The 22,566-nt window shown below is 34.6% G+C and overlaps 2 protein-coding genes, 1 long non-coding RNA gene and 1 pseudogene across 4 annotated transcripts; 3 read left to right on the top strand and 1 right to left on the bottom strand.

Moving 5' to 3' along the window:
• The first annotated feature begins 2,302 nt into the window (after positions 1–2,302).
• Positions 2,303–4,704, top strand: LOC147388741 (aquaporin TIP2-1-like). Its single transcript, XM_086417680.1, has 3 exons — positions 2,303–2,509; positions 3,664–3,914; positions 4,242–4,704. The coding sequence occupies exons 1-3, from the start codon at positions 2,383–2,385 to the stop codon at positions 4,608–4,610; spliced, it is 747 nt and encodes a 248-aa protein (XP_086273806.1). The 5' UTR covers positions 2,303–2,382; the 3' UTR covers positions 4,611–4,704.
• Positions 4,705–9,366: 4,662 nt separating this feature from the next.
• Positions 9,367–14,626, bottom strand: LOC147388739 (uncharacterized). Its single transcript, XR_015170442.1, has 3 exons — positions 14,359–14,626; positions 9,935–10,506; positions 9,367–9,625 (listed from the first exon to the last, which is right to left on the bottom strand). It is a non-coding gene; the product is annotated as an uncharacterized LOC147388739 (long non-coding RNA).
• Positions 10,060–13,706, top strand: LOC147388740 (Ankyrin repeat family protein). 2 transcript variants are annotated; one of them, XM_086417678.1, is made up of 3 exons: positions 10,060–10,510; positions 12,006–12,421; positions 12,528–13,706. In XM_086417678.1, the coding sequence occupies exons 1-3, from the start codon at positions 10,060–10,062 to the stop codon at positions 13,473–13,475; spliced, it is 1,815 nt and encodes a 604-aa protein (XP_086273804.1). In that variant the 3' UTR covers positions 13,476–13,706. The 2 variants fall into 2 exon arrangements, with proteins under 2 accessions (XP_086273804.1, XP_086273805.1); XM_086417679.1 differs by lacking the exon at positions 10,060–10,510 and adding an exon at positions 10,517–11,906.
• A 570-nt stretch (positions 14,627–15,196) lies between the features above and the next one.
• Positions 15,197–18,183, top strand: LOC147388738 (aquaporin TIP2-1 pseudogene; annotated as a pseudogene).
• Positions 18,184–22,566: the final 4,383 nt, after the last annotated feature.

The raw sequence follows: 22,566 nt of genomic DNA, 5'->3' as shown, positions 1-22,566 counted from the left end.
TTCTAAAGAAGAAAAAAAGGATTAAAAAACAAATATAGAAAAAAGCTCTCCACATAAGCCAAATATCTCTAAGATTCCTCTTTATCCGTTTCAATCCAGCCAGCCTATGTCCCAATAAAAAAAACCCTAACAAGTAATAAATCATTAAATCCTGTTCATCCACGTTTTGATTTAAAATACCCCTTGTGTTTTCAAATTGATCAAATGCCATACACCCTTGACCTTGGTCTTCCTTTTAGGTTAATGAAAAATGACCTAAATGTCATCCATCTTCAACCTCCAACAAAATTACAAAGACCCTTGATTTTTCTACTCAAAATGGGTTATCTATTATAAGACTCTATCGTAAATTTCTTCTGATCTATTCAATCTTATCTTATCTTCTACATGATATGACTTAGTAAAATTGTATATTGTAATATATAATTTACATAATTTATTTTCTATAAAATATATTATATAAATACACATAATCAGAATACATCACCTATTAGATCAGAAAATGGCTGATCCAATAAGTTATTGGATTGGGTTCTTAGAGTATCTCTAATGACAATGTTATATTTGTCTCTTTCAATTCCATCTTTTGAAATAATAAAGGGAAAATGTGTCATATTTGACACGTGTCTTTCTAATACTTCAACTCAAAAGAAAGTCATTTGTTAAAAAGTTGATCTCATTCTTGTTAAATCAACTCAGGATCCAATTCGATCCTTATCAAATTGGTCCCAAACCAACCCTATTCTGATTCAAACCCAATCCATTGATAGTCCTAGAACCCAGACAACTCTACTTTCCTTGAGGTTTCAAGGTTGCATTGTTACAATAACTAGAATCTTAACATTGAGATGAGTTAGTTGTAGATGATTGGTTTCGAAAAGAAAAATCATGATTTTTTGGTTAGAGGTTGAAGTTGAGGGCATTCAGATTATAATTTTCTATTAGTCCATGAGAGAAGACTGTGTTCAAGGGGTTCATGTTATCAGTTTGAATAAAAAGTGGGCATAAAAAATATTCACAAAAAAATTGAGGGGTATTTCTAAATCACCAATAATAATAAAGTGGTCCAAAACACAACAAATAAAGGGCAACTGGGACATGGTCGGTGCACGGTGGCATAAAAAGCAGATCACGCGCTGGTCGTGTCCGTTTTCTTTGTCATTGATGTTTAGAGTGTTAGGTTTTCTACTTCAAGGAGTTGGATTGACAACCTTACTCCGGGTCTTCTTAGTATGCCACTTGGCACACCATTTGGGTCCACATATTATTTAAGTGTTTGGCCCCACTCCCTTAGTGGAAAAATTGGTTGCTAGAAAATTTTATATTTAGGACTTAGAATATCCCATGGTCTTTTATTCATAAATCCATGAAAAAGGAGTATTTTAGAAACACTCCCTATTAACTTGGTGACATTAGGTTTATCCCCTTACAAAATGCAAAATTAGGTTTACCCCATTTTTCCTTAAGTCAATATTTTTTTTTCTTGATGCTTTAATAGGGATTTTTATTTTTTTAATTTTAGTTGATAAATATAAGTATTTGAATAAAATTTTGAAAATAAAATAAAATTTTATCATTAAATCATAAATTAATTAAAAAAAAAAATGCAATGTTAACTTATGGTGGGATAAATCTAATATCACTAATTTAATAGGGGGTGTTTTCTAAAATACCCAAATAAAACTGTGAAGATAATAATTATTAATTAGTATAAACCTATGGATATAGAAAGAAAGAGTTGACATCGGTTTATTGTTTAAACCATGTTTATGGCTATTCGAGACTAGTTTTAAAGTAAGGATGAGAAAGCTTAGAGGTAAGATGGGTGCGGAGACAGAGCAATTAATAGAGAGAAAATAAGAACATTCCTAATGTAAGTGAGTATTATATTTATCTACGACTCCTCAAGTATGTCTTGGGGTGCGTGTCAATTAAGTTTAATCCAATTAAGTCGAATCGAAAAAATTCGACAAGGTGTAAACCTATGATCATAACAACAACTAATTAACATAAACATATAAGTGAACCCTAACGAATATATGACATCATGGGAGTGTAATAGAGAATAACTAGTGATGGGTATAGGAGTGCTACACTCTATCATTTTTCATCTTTTCTTGTACTATTTCCTTTTTGCCATGTCTTAGCGGTCGGTCACATGGATCAATTATTAATGAGAGCTTCCGGACACTTCCATTAAGGCATGTTATTGCCAGCTATGGATGACTATGAAACCTTATTGGCTCTTGAATATGGATATACCATTCACATATTCTCTATTATATATACACCTTATAACGAAGAAGAACATGTCCTCTCTATATTTCTCTCTTTTTTTGTTGGAGTTTCTAAAGCTCTAAAATTACACATTAAGAGCTAAAAATGGCTGGAATCGCTTTTGGACGTTTTGATGATTCTTTCAGTCTGGCTTCCCTTAAGGCTTACCTTGCTGAGTTCATATCTACTCTACTTTTCGTTTTTGCTGGAGTTGGTTCAGCCATAGCTTACAGTAATTCCTACTCTCACTTTCACTAACTAAAGCCTACTTTGGGTACTTGGTGTGTTTCACAGAAGAGCTTCTACAGATTCACTTCTGAAGGAAGTGTTTTTGCACAGTTGGTTATTTAGTAATATTCAAAATTTTAGATTTTTTGGGTTATTAATTCCATATCTTAAAAATGTTTTAAGGGATATTTTAGTTATTATCTTAAAAAAAAAAAAAGGGTTTTATTGATTGAGAAAGAGACTTAACTTTAAGTTATCATATTCCCAAAAATGGCCATTAATGCTGAAAGCTGAAAGTGGGTTTGAAACATTTCTGCTTCTGAGTTGTCAACTTCTAATTTTTGTGGAAAGTGCTTCTCAGATTTCTACCAAGTGTTATTTTGAATTTTAAAAGTGCTTTTGAGGCCAAAAAAAGAAGAAGAAGAAGCATGAGAACCACTATTTAAATATGTTCTCAAAGTCTATCTAATTATAATCTATGGGGATATTTTTTAAAGGAAAAATAATCTAAGATGAGTTATGGGTAAGACTTTTCTAACCTCAAACTATGTTTGAAGAACGTAATCAAACATTTGAATGAGATTAGTGGAACAATAGAATTTTTGTAGCACTTCTATAATTTTCCTAGAGATGATGTTTCTTAAGGAATCCCTATGAATTTTTGTGTAAATGTCTTGTATTCTATTGCGGTACTCTAAACTAAGGCCTAAGGAAGTATCAAGGGTAATTATGTAATATTTTTTAAGGATTTCTATTTTTGAAGAGATAGACACGTTTTCTCTACTTAAGTTTTTGCAGAGATCTCTACAACTTTAAAATTCGAAAGAAATTATAGTGATTAGATTCCTGATTTAATCCGTGGTACTCAAATCACGTAAATCCTTGTGTTTTATTTTTTTCACACCAATTTTTCAATTACAACACACTAATCCTTTTGAAATAAAGAGTGATTCTATTGGCACACTAACTTTTATTTATAACACACCAATCTATATATAAATAGCTCTCAAATTTCCAAAAGGATTAGTCTGTTGTAATTGAAATATTGGTGGGGTTAATAGAAAGCTCTCTTAATATACTATGTCCCATAATACGTTGTTTACTTTTAGTTAATTTCATTGTGGTTGCTTAATGGTTATTGGGTTTTTGTTTTTGCAGATAAGTTATCATCCAATGCAGCCCTTGATCCATCTGGACTTGTCGCGATCGCCATTTGCCATGGGTTTGCTCTCTTTGTTGCCGTCTCCGTTGGTGCCAACATCTCCGGTGGCCACGTCAACCCAGCTGTCACCTTTGGATTGGCTTTGGGTGGTCAAATCACCATCCTTACTGGCATCTTCTACTGGATCGCTCAGCTCGTCGGCGCCATCGTTGCATGCTTCTTACTCAAAGTAGTCACAGGGGGCTTGGTATGATTAAATCATTATAACATATAAAAAAAAAACATTAATACAAATGTTTCTACTATAAGCTTTAGAACATTGGCACGCCAAGTTTTACTTATGACACACCAATCCATGAATTATAGTGTCATCCACCCCTTTTATTTTTCATCACTCCACTCCATTCCTAGTCATGATTAGAGAAAAAGTGAAATAGAAAGTGAGGGAGAAATACAGAGAAAAAAATTGGTGTGCCTATAAACTTATTTGGTGTGTTATACATAAAAGTTGGTGTGCCAATAGAATTTTTCCATCGAGGTACATGACCCCATTTGTTGTTACTTGCTCTTCCAGGCAATTCCAATCCATAGCGTCGGGGCCGGAGTTGGAGTCATCGAAGGATTAGTTATGGAAATTATCATCACCTTTGCTTTGGTCTACACCGTATATGCCACGGCCGCTGACCCGAAGAAGGGCTCCTTAGGCACCATTGCACCTATAGCTATTGGTTTCATTGTTGGTGCCAACATCTTGGCTGCTGGACCTTTCTCTGGTGGATCAATGAACCCGGCTCGGTCTTTTGGTCCAGCCGTGGCTAGCGGAGACTACACCGACATTTGGATCTATTGGGTTGGCCCCCTTATTGGTGGTGGCTTAGCCGGACTGATCTATGGTTATGTGTTCATAACATCTGACCATACTCCTCTTTCCAATGACTATTGATTTGAATTCCAAGGGTATTGACGTCTTGTGTTTTCCAATCCATATTGTTGGTGTAATAATAATAGGAGGAATTGAAGCTTTTGCTCTTCTTTCCTGTTTTTTTTTTTTTTTTTTTTTTTTAAAATTTATTTTTATTGATCTTTTATTTTGTTTTTTGTAATTGATGGATGAAGTTGGTGATGTGCAGCATTGTAGTTTCTTTTTCTTGGGTGCATTATTGACACTTGAAGCTTTATTTTGCTTTTGTTTGGCATTTTATAATTTTATGCTTTTTTGATGGGCCCATCTATACAATTAATGCATGTGATCTCTATCCCAAAAAATAAAAAAAAAATTCTCTAAAAAATGGGCCCTTAAAATCTAATGAGTCAACAAAAGTCATTAATGAACAATGAATATGCTTTAGTACTTGTGGCCCATATGGGTGCCAATAGTGAATCTATAGCTTAAATTAAGTTTTGTACAAACGCACAAGTTTGGAATTTTACAAGGTTCATGTATGAACCCAAGCCCAGAGGATTTACCTAGGAATAGTACCAATAGGATATAAACTAAATAAAAATGGAAAATTACTTAAAGAACCCTTATGGAGGGATTTGTTTCTAAATATTCCTCAAGTTTTGGGTGATTTTTAAATAGTTCATTTAGTAAAAAAAAAAATTCTTAAAGGTCCCTCATTGTTGGTGAGCTCATTACTTTTTATTTATTGTAGAACTCATAATTTTTATTATCTAACTCACCACTTCTTATTGTCAAGCTCATCAATTTTTATTGTTGAATTTGATAGTTTTTAAATACCGTCGAATTCAACAATAAAAAGTGGTGAACACGACACAAGTAAAACTTACCCATCTTCGTTTTCTCGACTAAATTCATGAAAAAATTGACTAAAAACTTGATAATGATTTGTTTAGATGATTTTAAATCAAAAGAACCATCCTCGAATGATTTTCCTCCAAGAATGAAGAAAAGAATAGAAAAAATCTAATTTTTTACATACGTTTATAAAAAAAGTTGAAAATACCCTTAAAAATGATTTATTCTTTACCTTCTTGAATCCTTTTTGAGGGAATGGAGTCTGCAAAACTCAATTGCGATGTTGAAAATCAAATTTTTTTGGATGAAAATGTTGAGATCGAATGATTAGAACATTTAACCATGAGAAATGTGACGAATGGGATTTAGGGACTGATTAGATCGAAAAGAAAGTTTTATTAAAATAACTATTAAGAGAAACCTTAAAATTTAGGGATTAATTAAAAAATAAATCACTTCACTAATGCCCTTTTAAGTAATTTTCCAAAATAAAAGAGATTGAGAGATGTTGACATATACGATAAACACCACTAAGGACATCAATGAAAAATAGTGCTTTTGTGCCTGTCAAGGACTTCAAAGCGAAGAAATAATTGAAAATTATGAAGATTGAAGATTGTTATCACGGATCCATAGATCCAATGATACTTATAGAGAAATAAACAAGAAAACAATTAAAAAAGAATAATGATAAACTGACACCCCAACATGGCATACTCCCCCATGCACCCCTAACGTGGCATGTGCTAGAACCAAAGATTTTTTTTTCATCGGGATACAAAACTGCATATATTTATGGGAATGTGCAATTGTGTATCCCAAGGAAAATATCTATGATTCTGACACATGCCACGTTAGGGGCTTATGGGAGAGTATGTCATGTGGGGGTGTTAGATTATCACGAGTAATTAAAAAAGCCAAGAAAACACATGGCTAAGTTGGTTTGACCCATAGCAAATCAACTCCGAGGCCATGGGTTCAAGTCCAGCTTACACATAAAAAAAAAAAAAAAATAGGGTGAGGGTTTCGCCCCCACCTTTGGTTAGAGGGCATACACTCCCCCCTTTTTCAATATGAGGGTGTCGATGTATTTAATTATTTTATTTTTTCTAAAATCTTCCAAACTCTCTCTCTCCAATCTCTCTATAATATCTTCTTATTCTTTCTCATTTCAAGATTTATTGATTTTTTTTCTCTTAAATTTCATTGTCTTCAACCCCTTTTTTTAATTTCTATCAAAATCTTACTGCACATTCTTTTATTTATTTATTTTTTAATTTACAAAATAAGAACCCTTATTTTCCCTAAAAATCCATGCTACTAAAGTAAAATCTTTACCCTTCAACCTCAAGATTCTGTCTTCAATCTTTCAATTTTAAGAATAAGATAAGAGTTTTAGGGAGGTCGAAGATGATGGGTTTTTGGGAAGTAATCCAAAAATATCACTTATTATTATTATTATTATTAATTTTTGATTTTTCTTTTCTAGATTGATTTGAATTAACCACCAACCTCCCCTGCCCTCTGCCAAGTAATTGTCAAATCTAAACTTGGCTAAGATGGGCATTATGCCTCAAAGCATGGCTAATTCTATTTTTCTAGATCACTTGAAACTTTTCATACAACTTTAATTTTGTTGTCAAAGAGTCTCTTGATTTCTCAATAAACAAACATTATTGACATTGATTTGATTTTCGTCTCCTCTTCTCGTCAAGATCCTCGAAGAGTAAGATAATTAGTGACAGTGGAGTGCATTAATTGTTTCACAAAATTTTTGGTCAAATAAGTTTCGATTCATTTTGACATCAGTGACTTGTTCGATCCACAACATCTTGGTCTCGGTGTGTACTACCGAGATGATTTGAAAAACAGAGTTTAAAACCATGGTATGAATATGATTACTTACTCAGGTAAACTCTCGCAATCATGCTTTGGAGAAACTAAGACACGACTTGGGCGAGTCATCTCACTCTCCAAGGCCTCGAAGTTATACATTCGATGTGATTTTTCTCATTATATTTGGTTTAATGTGTTCGAGATTTGAGTCATCTCACTTGAGATTTTGAAAACCTTGGCCATTATTTGAGTCACCAATTTAAATTCTTTCCATATATGTTCTGATCACCAATTCATATTAGATCTAGTTATATTTTATGGGAATTGGAGAATAACTCAAATCAAAATGAATTTGACTTTCCTTTTTTTTCTTTCCCAAAGTAACTCATTAACATTGAACTTCGGATTTTTAGTTCTTTATGTTGGATCTCTCTTTACGTCTTTCATCAAACCTTAAATCAACAATCAATCATCATTTCAACACAGCCAATACAAAAAAAAAAATCCCAAGTGTTGGTAGTGTAGAAAGTAAGACCTATATCATTTTGGGATCGTAACATACCACCGAGCCTTGTAACTGACATCTGAGATGGCTCACTTTTGTGGCAACTTTCACTTTGATACCCTTTTTTCGGACACTCAGCTAGCCATTTCTCTTAATCACTCATCTCGAGGTTTGGACCCAAGACATGATGATGCCTCTCACATTCAAATGAAACAAACCCTACCAATACACCAAAAAGATACTGCGGTGTTCGTTCGTAGTGGAGAAAGTAAGGCTTACATCTTCTTTGACTTAATATATATATTTTTTAATTTTTAATTTTTAAACTTAAAATTCTATTATTACAAGGCAAACAAAGACAAATTTTCTTTTCTTAAACCGTGTGAGATCAATTTTCACAGATTAGGACGAGATACGGTAGAATTTGATTTTGTCTTGAATAATGATTTTCTAACGCCCCCCTCTAACACACACCCCCATACGACCCCTGACATGGCATGTGCTAGAACCACAGATTCTTTTCCTTGGGATACACAACTGCATATATTTATAGGGATGTACAGTTGTGTATCCCAAGGGAAAAATCTATGGTTCTAACTCATGACACATCAGGGGGCATCACCGGAAGATCACAACACTTATATCTTTATAGGTAGGATGTATGAAAAAACACATGATCCCAATTATCTAAACATGAAATTCAACGAAGCAATGAAAATTTAAATCGCTGACTATGAATGGAATCCCTAGATTTAGTGATGTATACGATGAAATAAAGAAGAACACAATCAAGGAATTAAAGAAAACATCAGATTTACATGGTTCGACTATGCATTCGTCCACGAATGAGGATTGAGAACACTTTTTAAAAATATTTTATTATGTATAAAAATGATTACAACTCCTTAATTTTATAACTCATTACAATAAACATTCTTCTATGGTTAACACATCATAGTCAAGGATGCAAACTTTTTCACGCGGACTTGAATTACAAAATACAAATTTTAATTGACTCATTCAAGTTGACTTGTGAGTTTTCGATTTGACTCAATAATGGATATCGAGTTTTATAGCTATGGATGAGAAAAATCCCAAGTTTACCAAAACTGTCAAAATTAATAATAATTTTACTCTATTCAATGATATGGAATGTTTGTTTTCACTTGCAAAGGGTCGTCGCTAGTCAAGCTCTCTCTCTTTTCTCCATTATTGTATTTTCTTGGGTCTGTTTCACACTGGAAACCTTATCATCTCTACAATGAGGTCAGATGGGTCGTCATCTCCATAAGATAGTCAAGCTATCAAATATAGACTTTTTATTTTCTTTTTCTTTTTTTCTATTTCTATTGGAGTACCAGCATCCATGGTTTTCATTAAATAATTGTATATTTTTAGAATGGTTTTGTGAGAAAACACATAATCCTGACCATATAAACACAAAATCCAACGACCAAGATTTAGATGTATCACTATAACATGTCGTCCCATCTCAAGGATAAATCTCAATAGTTGGATTTTGTATTTAAACGGTTGGGATCATGTGTTTTTTTCCTTAAACCATTGTTCTTCAAGAGTAATCAGATCTTGAATAGATGCTTAATAACAAACTGCATTTTAGATAGATCACAAACGTGTAAATCTTTATTTTAACAACAAATCCAATTGACGCGGACGAGATTTTTTCAAAACATTAAGTTAGACAAATCAATGTGATGAACAATTCTAATTATTTTCTAACTCGGTTACTTATGAAAGATAACTTACCCAAGTTGTCTTGAGTCTTGGACGAGTCTAATTTAAAATATGATACCAACATCTCTAATGTCAACAAGTCCTCGTGGTCGGCAAGTCTTCCCTGCAAGAGCACCACATTTCCAAAGTTAGGATCCATCGTGATCATGGGTCATTCTGAGAACTCACCAAGGATTAATCATGGTGGTCCCTAACAAATAATAAACCACAAATTTTATATTTGTGTCTCATTCACTTTAATATAATATATCTGTATCAATCTACTTCACATATGAATTCAGTGTTGTTTTGAAGTTTTCTAGCTTTGCATTTCTTCCACCATTTTATTGACTTTATACTCCAAAGATATCAAAAAATTCTTCAATTACTCGGTTCATGCTTATTGCGCTGAAATTTCATGGAAACTACTTACGTAGAAAATGGTGCTCCCTTTAGTCTTTTTATTTCTAACAATCATCTCTTCATACTAATTCCTCCTTCAACCTCTCTTTCTCGACCACGACCACCACCACCACCACTGCACGTAGAGTTTGAAAGATGGATCGGAGGCTCTACGAGGTAGTTCTAAAAGGCGATGTTCCTGCCTTTCTTGATCTCATTCACGAAAATGAGTCCATTATCGAACAAGTGACCCCCCGAACGCTTAGCTCTGTTTTACACTTAGCTTCCAAGTTCGGACACCTTGAATTGGTATCAGAAATTATTAAATTACAGCCAAAAATGGTATCAGCAGAGAACGAGAAGATGGAAACTCCATTGCATGAAGCATGTCGCGAAGGGCATGTCAATGTTATGAAGCTGTTGTTGGAGACAGACGCTTGGGTTGCTTACAAGCTAAACCGTGACAGGGAGAGTGTTTTATTTGTGGCTTGTGGTCGAGGTTGGTTCGATGTGGTGAAACATCTAATGAGCTATTCATGGCTTCTCACGTTGGAGGAAGATGAGACAACAACTTCACTTCATGTTGCAGCGTCAGGAGGGCACCTAGGTAAGTTTGGAATTCGGATTTCAGAACTAGAAAATAATTGCATAATTGATAAAACATAGTGAAGACATAAAAAGTGAAACATGAACTGGTCAAGATGAAATGCAACTTTTATGGATTGTACTGGAAAAGAGCTATAACATGTCTATTAAAAACAATATATCACCCACGCACAAACGCACACATGCACACAGGTCAAAAATGTCGCAAAGCACGGGGGCTTCTTGGCTCCCGAACCCGGCACTCTGCAACGAACCCGAGTCCTACATACCTCGACCAAAGTAACCTGAGATTAGGGCAAAAACTAACAAGAGCAACTACCATATGTCGGCAGACAACCTTCGATTTCTTACCTTTCTCTCAAAATTAGTAGGCCTTCCTTCGATTTCTTCCCTTACGCTTATAATCAGTAGATGAAGGAAGATTTTTGAAACTAGGTTGTGGTATCAACACCAACAAGATTTTAACCAACTTAGCAACCTAACACCTTCAAGTCCATTTAGAAGTTGAAGAGCTTTTTATCACTTGAGTAGAAACCCAAATCGAAGAGCTTAGCAGTCAATAACAAAAACAATAAATTGGTAATCCACAGTAGATACATCATAATTAATTTTATGGTTTTTGTGGGTGCCAAAACTTGCATACATTATCCACCTTCCACGTGACACCTTGAGATTCACATCATCATCTCACGCAACTACTCGATTGCTCCATGTAATCACTCAACATTGAAGTGAAACTCGCCAAAGAATGTTCTTTAGAGAATTCTAACAATCTTTAGAGAATTCTAAGATATTGTTGTTAAGAACTCCAAAAGGCTTGAGAAAATATTAAGAGACCAGTTTGTAAATTTATAAATAAACCTCTTCCACCTAAAGGAGATGGGGCAACTAATGGTGGGGGAAAACTGTTACAACCAACTGTATTCTTTTCATAGTGAAATGACTCAATGAGCCTGATGACATACCCACAACTTGTGGGGAACCTCGTCAACAAATCATCAGCTCTTATTTTTCTCCTCTTTTGATCATTCTTGTGTCTGAATTTATTTTTTGTGATGCATGTATCACGAGGTATCAAGGACATCCCAGAAAATGCACTCACAATTTGGTACTAAAAGAAAGTTGGTGTATCAATATAAGATTTCATAGAAAAAAATCTTTCTAGATATATTAAAAAAGGTTTATTAATATTGGAGACAAAAATAAATGAGGTATGACTATATGTGCATCATTTGGTACTAGACGGTTATTCGTAGGCTTAATTGGGTGCCTTAAGTTCTTACTAACAACAACAACAACAACAACAACAAAGCCTTATCCCAAAGATTTGGGGTCAAGGAAACGAATCATGCTCTTCCATTCCACTTTGTCCAATACCAAGTTGTCTGTCATTCAGAGTGAGTTAATATCTGCGACGCCTAGCATAAATAGAATGAAATTACTCCACAAGTGGAGTTTAAGTTCTTACTACTCTACCACTATCACTTGTGTTACAGACATTGTTAAAGAAATACTAGAAGATCGCCCAGACTTTGCATGGAGAAGAGACTCCCAAGGGTGTTCTCCCTTGCATTTAGCTTGTAGCAAAGGACACTTAGAGATAACGAGAGAGCTTCTAATATTGGACTCAGACCTCTCCTCCTTACAAGACAATGAAGGTAGAACACCTCTCCATTGGGCTGCTATTAAAGGACGAGTTAACATCCTCGATGAGATCCTCTCAACAAGTCTTGAATCGGTTGAGATGATAACGAATTTAGGTGAAACTGCCCTACATCTAGGTGTGAGGAACAACCAGTACGAGGCAGTGAAGTACTTGGTGGAGACACTCAATGTCACTAACCTTTTGAATTTTCCCAACAACGATGGTAACACCATCTTGCATCTGGCAACCGCCGCAAAACTCAACACAGTAAGAATCTCTTCCACTATAATTTCACACCTTTTATCTCCTTTACATTATATAACCCATATTGATAAGCATTTCTTTTTCTCCTTTTATTTTGGTTCGAGAATAGATGGTTAACTACTTGGTAACTTCAACAAGTATTGATGTAAATGCTCTTAACCGAAGAGGATTCACGCCTCTTGATGTTGCTGAGTCGGACGTCAGCAAGTCTGGTGCTCTTGTACTTATACCGACATTACAAGATGCAGGTGGTAAAACTAGCAATCAGTTGCCTCCCGGGTCACCCGAAATTCAAGGAATTATCAATAGCACTTCGGGAAAACTAGACAAAACTAAACTAAACAGAGGACTATCTTTACCATCAAAGAAGATTTTCCATTCTCCAGCTAATCCGCATCACCGAAGACACCATAAGCATCACAAAGAACATCATCTCAAGCTCCACAAAGAGGGTCTACGAAATGTTAGAAACACAATTACGATTGTTGCTGTTTTAATAGCCACCGTAACTTTTACGGCTGGCATCAACCCCCCTGGTGGTGTTCACCAAGATGGGGAGTTGAAGGGGAAGTCGATAATGGGTAGGACTACAGCTTTCAAGGTATTCGAGGTCTGCAACAATGTCGCATTGTTCATGTCTCTAGGCATTGTCATCGTTCTAGTTAGTGTCATCCCTTTTAGACGTAAATCATTGATGAAATTGATAGTAGTGACACATAAGGTCATGTGGGTGTCCATGGCATTCATGGCAGCGGCTTACATAGCAGCCACATGGGTGATTACACAACATGTTAATGGTACAAGATGGACGTTGGTTGTGTTAGTGTCGATCGGAGGAGGGTGCCTAATGAGCCTATTTGTGGGGTTAGGGGTGATGTTAGCAAAGCATTGGCTTAGAAAATGGGAATGGAGGAGACAGAGAGATAAGAAGGGAAGCCGTCATAGTAGTGTAAGCATTGTTGGAGATGAGATATACATGATAAAGAAAAAGGGTAGCAATGAATCTACCAACTCTGACGTGGAGAGTTCTGAAAAAGAGGGTATCCACCATATCTGAAAGTAGCAAACGACAAACCCGTGTATGATTTATTGTAGTTGCCTCCATTGTAGGTCAACTCGACCTATTTTTGGTTGGTTTGTATAATTTATGTAGTTTTGCTCTTAAATGGCAGTTAAGTTTACTTTTCCTAGATGAATTAGAATTAGAAGATTTATTGTATTTCACAACTACCATTGATGATTCAAGCTTATTAGATTAGAAAATAAAAGGCTGCATTTGTCAAGTTCATGGATGGCTATGTGTACTGTGTTAAGTCTGTCTCAAAACCTAATGTTGCAGAAGTTTAAAACGTATACCATGTTTCTATGCTTTAAGGAAATACTCAAGCTCATTACTTCACCCAATACTCGTACTTAAAACTTTTCTAATGGATTTGGATCAATTTGGGGGAAATTATAAACCAATTGATGATTAATTGTACATATGAGTTAGCCATAAAAGATCAGAGAACAAACATAACCAAAAAATTTAGTTAGTTATTTCTAAAAATGTTAAGGGTTTTGGTTTCATCAACTGATGTGAACAGATTTAGAGGGTTTTTTTTTTTGGTGATTAAGATCAAGAACTCTTGACAGAGAAAATCCACAAATAATTCAAACAAATCACTACCATGTACAGGTCAAGAACCCAACATAGATGAAGATTGATCCAACTCTAGATGATTTCCCAAACCAACTATCTCTTCCTCTGGTAATAATCAAACCTTACACTATAAATTCTTTATATAGGTCCAAAAAAATTATTTTTTTCTTAATTTTTTATATTTTATTTTAAAGTTAACAATTGTATTATGATCAAGAAGAAAAAAAAAAAACCCAAGATTTGAAATTGTATTAAAAAAAAATTTAAAAAGAAAAAATGGAACTCTCAAAGCAATTACCTCCTCTGCAATATTGAGGGAATCAAGCAAGAATGAAAAGGATTCGAACTGTTTTTGGGTCTTGAAAGAGGATGAAGATGATTTTGGGGGAAAACCAAAACATCCCTAATTGATTGTCACTATAAGGTCAAGTAATGCCGCCAATCATGGTTTTCAAAACGGTTCCTCGCCTAGACGCCCACCGAGACAGAGTTGACTTGGACGAGTCATTTTATACTGGACGACTCGTAATTTTGTAATCTTCTGAACCGATTTAAAAGTAGTTCAGATTTTCCACGAAGGAAATTTTTTTTTTTTTTAGTTGCTACATCCATTATAAAGTAATTTAAAAAAGAGTCATGGTAATCTGACTCTCGCACTAGGCATACTAAAATACTCTCATGACGTGGCATGTGCTGGAGCTATAGATCTTTTACCTCGGATACACATCTGCACATCCTCATAAATATGAGCAATGCATATCCCGAGGCAAAAAGATCTATGGTTCTAACACATGCCACATCAAGAGAGTATTTTGAGTATGTCACGTGGGGGAGCCAAAAAATCATTACTCACAAAAAAAAAAAAAAAAAAAGTCCCCTTTTAAATCAGAGAAGGGATATTCACTCGAAAATTTTCATTCGGTCTGTACTCATTCAATGTGGCAAGTGCACAAAATCATAAAAAATTTTCTTTGGGATACACAAGAAAGAATATCGACGATTCTATGCACTTGTCACGTCGACTGAGTGAAATTTTTCGTGTCAGATTATCAGTAGTCTGTAATCAATAGATGCACATCACCGATCAAATAGATCTTTTTTGTGTATATTCATCAAGGGATGGACTACACATCGATATGGCAAGTGAGTCACCAAAAATGTCATGTGGTATAAAATGGGTGCCACCTGACCTTGGTTAGGAACGAACACTTAATTGGATCCCTACTCCCTAGCAAAACCTAGTGTATACAATAAAACACAACATGGCTGTGTTAGCTTCAAGGACTTATCTAAACCCTTGTTAGCAATATAAAATACGGCAAAAATTTTGATATGTGAAAATTTTGAGTTACATTCTCTTTTGAATTGCAAAAATCCGGTAAAAATTTCAATAAACATAAAATATGCTGCATATCCTTTATACATTTCAAAAATTTGAAAATAAAAATTTGGTAAGATGATAGTAATGGTGATGATGAAATTGGTGATGGTGAAGGTGTTGATAATGAAGGCATTTGTTTCAGTAGTTTATAAAAGAATATCAAAGTCAAGGGACAAATTATCAGCTTGAAAAATTAAGGTGGTATCTAAAATAAATGTTGAGGGGATGTCATTATTATTTTTTAAATGAAAATGATATTTGTCACTTAAAAAGGTGGATTCCTCCAAAGTTTTAAAGCATAAATGCTTCAAAGTCTAACTTGTGTTACATGTTACAACTTTACATTTTATAACATACAACAAGTTACGATATCATTTTTTCGACTGAATTTTATAAAAATTTGTCATAGATGTAAAATTCGTAAAATAAAATATGTGAATTGTTTAAAATAATTCAATAATTTAGAAAATAATACTTTTATTAAAAAAAGGGGGCATCTATTTGCACACATTGAAATGGCTCATTTCACCCACTTTTCTTGCGATAGCCACCTTAACTTTGAAATAACTATGTACACACACTTATTAAATATACTTTAACCTAAATTAGTTATGTTACCTTCCTAAAGGTACCAAATCATTTTTCTTCTTTTTCGCATCTAGAAAGGTTTCAATGAGGGTTTTAAGCTTTGGCTTTACTTATTTTTCTTATCCTAAAAATTTTCAATCAAATCGAAGCCATTCACATGAGAAAATTTTGTTCGATAGGTACCTATCGAATCAGTTTTGTAATGTTCGGTAGGTACCTACCGAATCTATTTAGTAATATTTGAATGTACTTATCGAATTTGCTGAAACAAGTTCGATCTAAACCTACTAAACAAAAGTGTCAAAAAATCTTCAATTCAAAATCGTCATTTTAATATTTTAATAACGATTTTCCACTTTCCTTGATGATTAAATATAAAAAAATAAGATAACTTGAAAAAAAAATCCTAAAACCTTGTAGACACTTAAATTTGATCGGGGCTTCGATGCAAATGCCCAAAAAAATTGGAATGAGCCCCAAGACTCAAACCTTCAAAATTCAATGTCTCTTATCATTTTCTTTTAATAAATGACTTAAACTCAACCTACCACGTGGTCTATGGACCAAAAACCCACCTCACCACTCTTCTATACTTTTCAACCCCTCTCAACCTAAATCCATACCTATTCAACCCACTACCCAATCATTCTACCCCAAATCCAACCTAACACCTAAACCCATTAACTTCTCAACCCAACACTATACCTATTCACTACCTAAATCTAATCATTCTACCCAAACTCAACTTACTACTTAAGTTCAATGGACGCAACCCAACACTATATCTATTCACTATCCAGCTAATCTACCCAAGTCCAACATCACAACCAATCACCTAAGATCATCAAGGTGGGACACATGTCACTACCTCAACTCACCTCCCTCATCCAACAACTTACCCCCATCACCTTTTCTCTAAAAAATCATCTACCACTATCACCTTTTCTCTAAAAAATCACATCAATCCATTATCTTCTTCTAACTTACCCTCATCATTCCCTATCAACTCATTCTTACAAGCCAAACCCACACCCCTCATCTCTAATCAAACACTCATAATACGTTGTTTACTTTTACTTAATTTCATTGAGGTTGCTTAATGGTTATTGGGTTTTTGTTTTTGTAGATAAGTTATCATCCAATGTAGCCCTTGATCTGTCTGGACTTGTCATGATCGCCATTTGCCATGGGTTTGCCCTCTTTGTTGCAGTCTCCATTGGTGCCAACATCTCTGGTGGCCACATCAACCAAGCTGTCACCTTTGGATTGGCTCTTGGTGGTTAGATCACCATCCTTATCGGCGTCTTCTACTGGATTGCTCAACTTGTCGGCGCCATCATTGCATGCTTCTTACTCAAAGTTGTCACAGGGGGCTTGGTATGATTAAATCATTGTGACATATAAAAACATTTAATACAAATGCTTCTACTATAAGCTTTAGAACATTGGCACACCAAGTTTTACTTATGACACACCAACTCATGAATTATAGTGTCATCTACCCCTTTTATTTTTCATCACTCCACCCCATTCCTAGTCATGATTAGAGAAAGAGAGAAATAGAAAGCGAGGAAGACATACAGAGAAAAAAATTGGTGTGCCTATAACCTTATTTGGTGTGTTGTACATAAAAGTTAGTGTGCCGATATAAATTTTCCACCGAGGTACATGACCCCATTTGTTGTTACTTGCTCTTCCAGGCAATTCCAATCCATAGTGTCGGGGCCAGAGTTGGAGTCATCGAAGGATTAGTTATGGAAATTATCATCACCTTCACTTTGGTCTACACCGTATATGCCACGGTCACTGACCCAAAGAAGGGCTCCTTAGGCACCATTGCACCTATAGCTAGCTATTGGTTTCATTGTTGGTGCCAACATCTTGGCTGCTGGACCTTTCTCTGGTGGATCAATGAACCCGGCTTGGTCTTTTGGTCCAGCCGTGGCTAGCGGAGACTACGCCGACATTTGGATCTATTAGGTTGGCCCCCTTATTGGTGGTGGCTTAGCCGGACTGATCTATGGCTATGTGTTCATAACATCTGACCATACTCCTCTTTCCAATGACTATGGATTTGAATTCCAAGGGTATTGAAGTCTAGTGTTTTCCAGTCCATATTGTTGGTGTAATAATAGGAGGAATTGAAGCTTTTGCTCTTCTTCTTTTTTTTTAAAATTAATTTATTTTAATTGATGTTTTATTTTGTTTTTGTTATTTGATGGATGAAGTTGGTGATGTGCAGCATTGTAGTTTCTTTTTTCTTGGGTGCATTAAAAAATGGGCCCTTACAATCTAAAGAGTCAACAAAAGTCATTAATCTTTGTAAAGTTTTTGATTTTTCGAAGAAAATTGACAATTTTTTTGCCCTTTGTCTCTGCTAGAATTTTTCAGACCTACCCTCGACCCGAATTTTCCCGATGTTTTATGAACTTTCCTGGATTTATCAGAATTAAACAAATTGACCAGAACCGAATATATCTAAACCAAACTTGGATGCAAAGAAGGACAAGTGAACAATGCAATATGCTTTTGTACTTGTGGCCTATATATGGGTGCCATTAGTGAGTCTAGCTTACATTAAGTTTTGCGCATTAGTTGGCATAAACCCACAACTTTAGAATTTTACAAGGTTCATGTATGAGCCCAAGCCCAGCGGATTTACCTAGGAATAGTATCAATAGGATATAAACTAAATAAAAATGGAAAATTACTTAAAGAACCCTTATGGAGGGATTTTTTTCTAAATATTTCCCAAGTTTTGGGCGATTTTTGAATAGTCTATTTAGTAAAAAAAAAAAAATTCTTAATGGTCCCTCATTGTTGGTGAGCTCACCACTTTTTATTTATTGTTGAACTCAACATTTTTATTATTAAACTCACCACTTTTTGTTGTCAAGCTCATCATTTTTTATTATTGAATTTGATAGTGTTTAAATACCGTCGAATTCGACAATAAAAAGTGGTGAACACGACACAAGTAAAACTCACCTATCTTCGTTTTTTCAACTAAATACATGAAAAAATCGACTAAAAACTTGATAACGATTTGTTTAGATGATTTAAAACCAAAAGAACCATACTTGATTGATTTTCCTCCAAGAATGAAGAAAAGAATTGAAAAAATCTAGTTTTTTTACATACGTTTTAAAAAAAGCTTGAAAAAACCCTTGAAAATGACTTATTCTTTACTTTCTTAAATCCTTTATGACGGAATGGAGTCTTCGAAACTCAATTGAAATTGAACAATTAGAACATTCAATCATGAGAAATATGGTGAATTGGATTTAGGGACTGATTAGATCGCAAAGAAAGTTTTATTAAAAGGACTATTAAGAGAAGCCGTAAAACTTAGGGACTAATTAAAAAGGAAATCCTTTCACTAAGGTCCTTTACGTCATTTTCCAAAATAAAAGAGATTGAGAGATGTTGACATATTCCATAAACACCAATATTGACATCAATGAAAAATAGTGCTTTTGTGTTAAGGACTTCAAAGCTAAGAAATAATTGAAAATTGAAAATTGTTATCATGGATCCATAGATCCAATGATACTTATAGTAGAATAAACAAGAAAGAAAATTAAAAAAGAATAATGATAATCTGACACGCCCACATGGCATACTCCCCCTAATGTGGCATGTACCAGAATCATAGATTTTTTTCATCGGGATACAAAACTGCATATGAAAAATCTATGATTCTGGCACATGCCACATTAGGGGCGTACAGGGGAGTATGCCATGTGGGGGTGTTAGATTATCACGACTCATTAAAAAGCCAAGAAAACACATAGCTAAGTTGGTTTGACCCATAGCAAATCAACTTTGAGGCCGTGAGTTCAAGTCCAGCTTACACATAAAAAAAAAATATAGGGTGAGGGTTTCGCCCCCACCTTTGGGCAGAGGGCATACAATCCCCCCTTTTTCCATATAAGGGTGTCGATGTTTTTAATTATTTTATTTTTTTCTAAAACCTTCCAAACTCTATCTCTCTCCAATCTCCATCTATAGTATCTTCTTATTCTTTCTTATTTCAAGATTTATTGATTTTTTTAATCTTAAATTTCATTGTCTTCAACCCCTTTTTTTCTTTCTACCAAAATCTTACTACACATTCTTTTAATTTTTTAATTTTTTAATTTGCAAAATAAGAACCTTTATTTTCCCTTAAAATCCATGCTACTATCGTAAAATCTTTACCCTTCAACTTCAAGATTCTGTCTTCAATCTTCTCATCTTAAGAATAAGACAAGAGTTTTAGGGAGGTCGAAGATGATGGATTTTTGGGAAGTAATCCAAAAATATCACTTTTTATTATTATTATTATTATTATTATTAATTTCTGATTAAACTTAGTTACAATGGGCATAATGCCTCAAAGCATGGGTAATTCTATTTTTCTAGATCACTTGAGACTTCTCATACAACTTCAATTTTGTTATCAAAGAGTCTTTTGATTTCTCAATAGACAAACATTATAGATATTGATTTGATTTTCATCAACTCCTCTTCTCATCAAGATCCTCGAAGAGTAAGGTAATTAGTGACAGCTGAGTGCATTAATTGATTAACAAATTTTTTGTTCAAATAAGTTTTGACTCATTTTGACATGGTTGACTTGTTCGATCCACAACATCTTGGTCTCGGTGGGTACTACCGAGATGATTTGAAAAACCATGGTATGAATATGGTTACTTACTCAGGTAAACCCTCACAATCATGCTTTGGAGACACTAAGAGACGACTTGAGCGAGTCATCTCGTTCTCCAAGAACTTGAAGTTATACATTCAATGTGATTTTTCTCATCATATTTTGTTTCATGTGTTTGAGATTTTGAAAACCTTTGCCATTAGTCGAGACACCATTATAAATTCTATTCTTTTACGTTCTGATCACCAATTCATACTAGATCTAGTTACATTTTATGGGACTTGAGAGAATAACTCAAACCAAAATGAATTTGACTTCCCTTTTTATTTTTTTTCCCAGGTAACTTATCAATACTGAAATTTGGTCAACTCTATCGGTTTTGGTGTTATTTTTAATTTTTTATGTTGGCTTTCTTCACGTCTTTCATCGAACCCTAAATCAACAATTAATCATTATTTGAACATAGCCAACGCGCACACACACACACACACACACACAAAAACCTAAGTGTTAGTGGTGTAGAAAATTAGTACTATATCTCTTTGGGATCGTAACATATCACCAAGCTTTGTAGTTGACGTCTAAGGTGGCTCACTTTTGTGGTAATTTTCACTTTGATACCCTTCTTTCGAACCCCTAACTCGAGGTTTGGACTCGAGACATAGTGATGGCTCTCATATTCAAATGATACAAACCCAACCAATACAGCAAAGGTATGGCCATGTTTGTAGTGGAGAAAGTAGGGCTTACATCTATTTTTTTCTAGAGTCAAGCTTAAATTTTTTTTTTAATGGTTGTTTTAAACTTAAAATTCAATAATTACAAGGCAAACAAACACAATTTTTCTTTTCATAAACTGTGTGAGATCAATTTTCATAGATTAGGATGATTAGGATGAGATACAATAGAGTTTGACTTTATCTTGAATAATGATTTTCTAAACCCCCCTCCCCCCTCTAACACATGCCCCCATACGACCCCTAACATGACGTGGCATGTGCTAAAATCATAGATTCTTTCCCTTAGGATACACAACTGCACATATTTACGGGGATATACAATTGTGTATGCCGAGGAAGAATCTATGGTTCTAGCCCACGACACGTCAGGAGGCATAAGAAGATCATGACTCTTTTATCTTTATAGGTAGGATGTATGAAAAAACATATGATCCTGATTGTGTAAACATGAAATTCAATGAAGCATTGAAAAGTCGAATCGTTGACTATGAATGGAATCCCTAGATCTAGTGATGTATACATTGAAATAAAGAAGAAACCATCAAGGAATTAAAGAAAACGCCACGGGTGAGGATTGAGAATGTTTTTATTTTATTTTAATTATGTATAAAAATGGTTACAACTCCTTAATTTTATAACTCAATACAATAGACATTCTTCTATGGTTAATAGTCAAGGAAGCAAACTGTTTCACGCTGACTTGAATTACAAAATACAATTTTAATTGACTCCTTCGAGTTGACTTGTGAGTTTTCGATTTGACTCAATGGATATCGAGTTTTACAGCTATGGATGAGAAAAATGCACGTTTACCAAAACTGTCAAAATTAATAATAATGTTACTCTAATCAATGATATGGAATGTTAGTTTTCACGTGCAAAGGGTCGTAGCTAGTCAAGCTCTCTCTTTTTTCTATTATTGTATTTTCTTGGTCCATTTCACACTGGAAACCTTATATCTCTACCATGAGGTCATCTCCGTAGCTATCTCATATAGACTTAGGGCCTGTTTGGATACCAGGAGCAGAACTACTCTTCCAAAGAACAGAAGCTGAAGTACTCTATGGAGGAGCTGGAAAAGTAATTCTGTGCAGAAATGGCGTTTGGCAATCAACTCTATGAAGTACTGGCAGAAGTACTTTTGTG

This window comes from Akebia trifoliata, chromosome 12 (genome assembly GCF_017979445.1).
Source record: "Akebia trifoliata isolate Shusen 1 chromosome 12, ASM1797944v1, whole genome shotgun sequence".
Taxonomy (NCBI): domain Eukaryota; kingdom Viridiplantae; phylum Streptophyta; class Magnoliopsida; order Ranunculales; family Lardizabalaceae; genus Akebia; species Akebia trifoliata.
The sequence above is the reverse complement of the archived record's forward strand: the minus strand, read 5'-3'. Positions and strand labels throughout refer to the sequence as shown.